Raw genomic sequence first — 7,241 nt, forward strand, 5'->3', positions numbered from 1 at the left:
GCCCGATTTTCAAAAACGATCATCCCACTACGTACGAGCTTCAGAAATAAAATAAAATTAGCTTTAGAAAATTAGATACCTAAATAAATGTTTTTATAACAGATTCAAGAAAATATCTGCTGGGATCGCTTACTTAATACAACGATAACATTATTGTTTACGGACGTGCGGAATATTTGATCGATACGCCTGGCTCTAGGGTCGCCATTAGCTCGTTGAGGCTCCATGGTTACGGCGAGCTTAAAAGAAACAATCCTGAGCTAACAATACACGGACGTTCGAAAATGAATTTGGACGGCAAAAAGACGAACATTTACGGAAGGATCAATACGCAGCCGTTGGAGAGATGTCGAGTCAACTTTTGCACGGACATGGAAAAATCTGTGCTAATGAGCAACTTCGAACGACGCGGCTGGAACCAGGTGGGTCCGGACGACGAATGGAACTTCTACTGGTCCTCAACTCAAACTTGTAGAAACTTATTCAGCGTGGAAAGCGGCTACCGAATGAACGATAACCAAATAATCAATCATTTCCCCAATCACTACGAACTTTCGAGAAAGGATTTGTTAGTAAAGAATATTAAGAGGTACCGCAAAGAATTGGAGAGGGAGGGGAACCCTTTGGGAGAGAAAGCTGAGGTGGTCCTACCGGGTGGACAATTAGTGACAAGGTACGTTCATCTAGACTTTATACCTGTGACCTTCGTCCTCCCTGCTGATTACAACATGTTCGTCGAGGAGTACAGGAAATCACCACAGAGCACTTGGATCATGAAACCCTGTGGGAAATCACAGGGAACCGGAATCTTTTTAATAAACAAACTATCGAAGCTGAAAAAGTGGTCCCGCGAGGCAAAAGCGCCGTTCCACCCGCAGTTGAGCAAGGAGAGCTACGTTATATCTCGCTACATAGACAATCCCCTGCTAATAGGCGGCAAGAAATTCGATCTGAGATTGTACGTGCTAGTTACGTCCTTCCGCCCGCTAAAGGCTTACCTCTTTCAGCTCGGCTTCTGTAGATTCTGCACGGTGAAATATGACACGAGTGTGACGGAATTGGACAACATGTACGTTCACCTCACTAATGTGAGTGTGCAGAAGCACGGCGGAGATTACAACAGCATTCACGGCGGGAAAATGAGCGTCGAAAATTTGAGGTTATTTTTGGAGGGAACGCGCGGGAGAAGCGTCACTGAGAAGCTCTTTGCAGCTATACAATGGCTGATTGTGCACTCTTTAAAGGCGGTTTCCTCGGTTATGGCCAACGACAGACACTGCTTCGAATGCTACGGGTATGATATAATAATCGATAACCAATTAAAACCCTGGCTGATCGAGGTGAACGCTTCCCCGTCACTGACTTCGACCACCGTTAACGACCGAATCATGAAATATAAATTGATTGACAATATTTTGTCGGTGGTTTTGCCCCCTGAGGGGACGCCGGATGTGCGTTGGAGCAAGATCCCGAGTCAGGACGCCCTCGGTAATTTCGATTTGCTCATAGACGAGGAGCTAGTAGAAAAAGAGGAGGCTTCAATCGCGCGGGCATCGAAGCATGGGAAAAGCAAGAATTCGTGAACAACTGTGTATATAATACACAGATGGTAACAAAACTAAGTGATACTACTTTAGGCTGTGTATGATTACCCTGTATCCAGTTCTTTAGGAAAGTAGCAGCGCTGAGAGATAAGCTTTTTTTACTTTTGTAAGGGAAAATTCATGACGTTCGGGCGCTAGCCCATACTAATTTTTTTATATAAGGGACACATGCACAGCCTAAATTATTATCACTTTTTGTTACACCTTGTATATTATTTATTTATATTGATTGGAATGGATACAGATAGTTTACAGAATGCACTATAAAGGCTCTACAGCTCTATTCAAGTCAGATAAAATTTCGCGATCAAATAAAATAAAATGTACGTTGTGAAATTTATTTCCTTTGGCCTTTACAGGTTAAGACGTTACAAAGGCTACATGTTGGGTCGCCCATAGATCAATATCAAATTAAGATCTTATTGCGTAGCAGTAAGGTTCAAAAATAACTCAATGGAGCCGTCGACGACCGTACAAAGGGAAGTCGCACGTGCTCGGATTAAATGGAATTCTACCTCAGACGTTTGTACCAGTTTTGGCACAGTCTTCATAAGCAGGAGTTACGTGTGCCATTGCCGGCTTTCATGTAGCTTTAAGTTAAATTTAGATTCAGTTGAATGACGCTCTAGCTAAAATTTATATTCCTGTTTAGTACTTGTACAAGGTACATTGTTCCTTAGACAAGCTCAAAATGATTTCGAAAAACATAGTAAAATCACAATAATTTACTTACCAATACATTACATTTACTTTAACTAATGCCATATTATAAGACATGGGAGAGCCGTGCTTTGGCACGAATGGGCCGGCTTGACCGGAAAAATACCACGGGCTCACAGAAAACTGACGTGGAACAGCGCTTGCGCTGTGTTTCGCCGAGTGAGTAAGTTTACCAGAGGCCCAATCCCCTATCCTTTTCCCTTCTCTACCCTCCCCTATTCCCTTTCCTACCCTCTCCTATCTATTCCCTCTTAAAAGGCAGGCAACGCACCTGCAGCTCCTCTGAAGCTGCAAGTGTCCATGGGCGACGGAAGTTGCTTTCCATCAGGTGATCCGTTTGCTCGTTTACCCCCTTATTTAATAAAAAAAGGTATAGCTAATAAGAGATACCCCATGGCATAATATTGTTTATCGAAAGTTATACCTTTGTTAATAATCTTCTGATGGACAGAAAGATGCATAAACCAACGATCTTCACAAAACTAAGTTTCCAACCCGAAATACATAGACCAAATTAAAACAACCTAATTCCAAAGTCACTTCTCATTATTTAGTACAAATCGTGAGTATTTCAAACACAGGTAAGAATAATTGAAAGGCCGAATGGACCAGCTTTATTGATAGTCGAAGCGCAGTTTTAATGAAGTATCAAACTTAGCTGGGCGGATATCGCAACAATAGCTATAGAGCGCTCGACGCTCTTTCAGTTCTGCAGATTAAAAAGCCAATTAAGGTTCATTTTTAACTGCATAGAACGTTAGTCATGTTTCTGCAATTACGACCCCCTTGATGTACGCTTTGGAAAGTCTACACAAGTTCTTTCTTTGTAGCAAAGTATGTATGATAAAGCAAAAAGTAAGTAGTAGCAAATACTAAAGAAAACTGTTGAAATATATAGATACGTTATACGTGGGAGAGCAATGCTTCGGCACGAATGGGCCGGCTCGACCGGAGAAATACCACGTTCTCACAGAAAAACGGCGTGAAACAGCGCTTGCGCTGTGTTTCGCCGAGTGAGTGAGTTTACCGGAGGCCCAATCCCCTACCCTATTCCCTTTCCTCCCCTCCCCTATTCCCTTCCCTTCCCATCCCTACCCTCCCCTATTACCCTATTCCCTCTTCAAAGGCCGGCAACGCACCTGCAGCTCTTCTGATGCTGCGAGTGTCCATGGGCGACGGAAGTTGCTTTCCATCAGGTGACCCGTTGGCTCGTTTGCCCCCTTATTTCATAAAAAAAAAATACGTTCTAATTGTTTTTGACAGTAGGCGTAAGTCGCGTACAGTGTAACGATCGCTCGGTAAAATCACCACATGTGCAGTAACTATCACGTATGACCGTGTGATTGCGGATCTACCAATAACGCACCGTGTAATTCCTTTATTGCCCTTCCATTTTGGCCGAGTTTTCTTAATGTTGCGTGTCTGTAGGAAGTTTTTCCTCATCTCACAGACAAGAGGCAAGAATATCATTATTATTATTTATTTATTTGCTAGATGACGCCCGCAACTTCGTTGCGCCAAAACTCGTTTATCGCGCGAGAACCGTACATTTTTTAGGGTTCCGTACCTCAAAAGGAAAAAACGGAACCCTTATAGGATCACTTTGTTGTCCGTCTGTCCATCCGTCCGTCTGTCAAGACCCTTTTTCTCAGGAACGCGTGGAGGTATGAAGCTGAAATTTATATCAATTACTCAGGTCTACTGTCCCTTGAAGCTGTGAAAAAATCAAACTTCTAAGCCAACGCAATCAAAAGATACAGCCGTTTATGCCGCAAATTTTCGACACTTGCAAGGGAATCAAAACCTACAGGGTGCTTCCCGTGAACTCAGAATCTTGAAATTTGGTACGAAGCAACGTCTTATAGCATAGATAAAGGAAAAATTACGAAAACCATACATTTTTAGTTACATCACATAATATATTTTTTTTTAATAATTTTAAACTTACTACCCATTTCCTCATAAACGCGTAGAGGTATTAAATTGAAATTCATACCAAATACTCAGGTCTATAATACCTTTAAGCTGTAACAAAATCAAACTTCTATGTCAACGCAATCAAAAGAAACAGCAATTTAAGCTGCATATTTTGAAACTCGCAAGTACTCGCAAGGGAATCAAAACCTAAAGGGTACTTCCAGTCGACCTAGAATCTTGAAATTTGGCATGAAGCAACGTTTTATAGCACACATAAAGGAAAAATTCCGAAAACCTTAAATTTTTAGTTACATTACAAAATATATATTTTTTAATAAATATAAACTTATTACTTTTTTCCTCATGAACGCGTAGAGCTATTACTTAAACGATAAAGAGATCTTTGTCTTAAATTTATGCTCCTCCATCTTTCCCCATTGTAATGTTATGAATTTCATTTTGCAATAAAAATACCATAGTTATGACTCGATTGTCGTAATGAACGAACTTTGTAAACCTTGCAGGTTTGTACGGAACACACTTGGCCGGTTTTTTCGGGATAAAAAGTATCCTATGGCCTTTTCCGAGACCCAAAGTATCTCCATGCCAAATTTCAGCAAAATCGGTTTGGGCGTGAAGAGGTAACAGACAGACAGACAGAAAAACAGACCGACAGACACACTTTCGCATTTATAATATTAGCATGGATTGTTCACTATACAGTATTAATAAATACATAACAATAATGACGTATTTTAAAAAGACAAAACCGACTTCAAAATTATACGTAATTGAGAATTAAAACACCCTATCTCCAGAACTACTGAACCGATTTTGATGAAACTTGCACTATTCCCCTTAGTTGAACAATACCTAGTACAACAAAAAAATAATTACTTTAATCGGACTAGTAGTTCCGGGTAAATACATAAAACCATACATACGTACATACACTTTTGAAAGGCACATTTGTTCAGACGCTGATATAGACTATTATATACGAAAATTGGGCAGTTCTGGAAATATTACATACATACACGTCGAATTGATAACCTCCTTTTTTTGAAGTCGGTTAAAAATACGAAAAATCTTGCCACAAAAACCACAAGGAGTTAACCTGAGCTTGTACAATAATGAATTCTTCAAAGTGAGTAAAAACGTTATTACTTTGAGCAAATTAACTGTCAGTTTGGTGGGTGTAGCTGAGTAATTATTACTCCGTCCTTACGCGGCAGCCAACGCTATACGACTTGATATTACTCAATATTAGGTACCTACACTTAGTAAAACACATACGTATAATATTGAGTGGGTGGTTGAGTGTGATTAGAGGTTAGACTCTTGTGGTAAAGGTGATACTAATAAAAATCAGCCAAGTGTGAGTTGCACTCGCGCCACCTACGTGGGAGAGCCATGCTTCGGCACGAATGGGCCGGCTCGACCGAAGAAATACCACGTTCTCACAGAAAACCGGCGTGAAACAGCGCTTGCGCTGTGTTTTGCCGAGTGAGTGAGTTTACCGGAGGCCCAATCCCCTACCCTAGTCCCTTCCCTACCCTCCCATATTCCCTTCCCTTCCCATCCCTACCAAAAAAGACAGGCAATGCACCTGCAGTTCTTCTGATGCTGCGAGTGTCGAGCGACGGAAGTTGCTTTCCATCAGGTGACCCGTTTGCTCCTTTGCCCCCTTATTTCATTAACCCGGCGTCATGGGGGCAGAAAACTGTTACACGGACGTTGGAGTGGGTCTCACATACCCGTGTCTTAGATATCAAAATTAGTCTAACCTTTTATAATAATCAATTTATTTTATATGTTTATATTAAGTTCAATGTGTATTTATATGAATTAATGAAACATAAATATATTATATAATTTTTAACCATACTTAATAGAGCCTTAAAAAAAGAACGACAAAAATTAACAAAATATTTCTCCTCTACTTAAATGTTAGTCTATTACTAATTAACAATCAGTTTTAATTTTTTAATGGCACTTATTTAAAGAATGCTAAAATATTTTTATAAAAAATTAACAAATAATCACATCTAATCATTATCTTTGGTGCAATCAGCACAGAAAGGTACAACATGTTCAAAGCAAATGTGTTTGGTGCAAGTTGCAACTTTCGCAAATGAAATAATTCGTTTTACGGTCTTTTTTGGCTGGACAGTCTTGGCATCTTTTGCGAATATTCGGCTTCTTTGTCGGAGGTTCCCCTGATGATTCACCAAGAAATTTTTCAATAGGCGTCTTGTACCAAATTGTACCGTCTTTGCCATGAACTAGCCGATTCAAATAGAAGGAAGAGCATTGTACTGACAATGCTCTTCCGACAATCGATTTCTAAGACAGTGGAATGTCATCATCGCCAGAGATATCTTGCTCTGCGTCACTAAAATTCCTACGTTTACTCAAGAGATCTTCTTCTTCGCATATTTCCTGGTCAGACGAGGTAAAATCAGAGTCCGAGTTCCGACTCTTGTAAAATTGAAAGAATGGGTTGTCGTTCTGCCTCTTTCGATCCATTTTGAGATCCATATTAAGATCACCGATGATCGCGACAACAACATAATAACAATAGATTTCCAAGAATCCACGATCGAAGATTAAAGTACTTCAAGTACCTACAAAAAACGCAAAAAAGTAATTAAGTAAGTACCTACAAAAAATATAATACATTTTACTATAAATTATCTAATTCCATTGTAAAACACAACAAAAATACAAAAAAAATGTTAAAAAGACTGATAATTATTACAATAATGTCTGCGTAAGATGTCCCGAAATTGTTACACTGACTGCGGGGATGGGTCTCACATACCTTATGCAACTTTGGGCCCCTGTTACTACCGCTGCGGCCGTCGCAGGACTAACGCGTTACCTGTGACTTATAGACCAACTCAACAGCTCCAGCTATTGAGAAATTTGGCAACGCCGAACGCATGGTAACCGAATTACAAGTGAAATAAAAAGTGATGGGTCTCACAGACCCAACCC

General features: G+C 40.2%; 1 protein-coding gene across 1 annotated transcript; it reads left to right on the forward strand.

Annotated features, from left to right (window-relative positions):
• The first annotated feature begins 284 nt into the window (after positions 1-284).
• LOC121732691 (probable tubulin polyglutamylase TTLL1) lies at positions 285-1,583 on the forward strand. The gene has a single exon (XM_042122642.1). The coding sequence runs from the start codon at positions 285-287 to the stop codon at positions 1,581-1,583; it is 1,299 nt and encodes a 432-aa protein (XP_041978576.1).
• Positions 1,584-7,241: the final 5,658 nt, after the last annotated feature.

Source organism: Aricia agestis, chromosome 12, assembly GCF_905147365.1.
Source record: "Aricia agestis chromosome 12, ilAriAges1.1, whole genome shotgun sequence".
Classification (NCBI taxonomy): domain Eukaryota; kingdom Metazoa; phylum Arthropoda; class Insecta; order Lepidoptera; family Lycaenidae; genus Aricia; species Aricia agestis.

Bases quoted from the DNA above. Each gene is read 5' to 3' on its own strand.
- LOC121732691 (XM_042122642.1), top strand. From the start codon at position 285: ATGAATTTGGACGGCAAAAAGACGAACATTTACGGAAGGATCAATACG.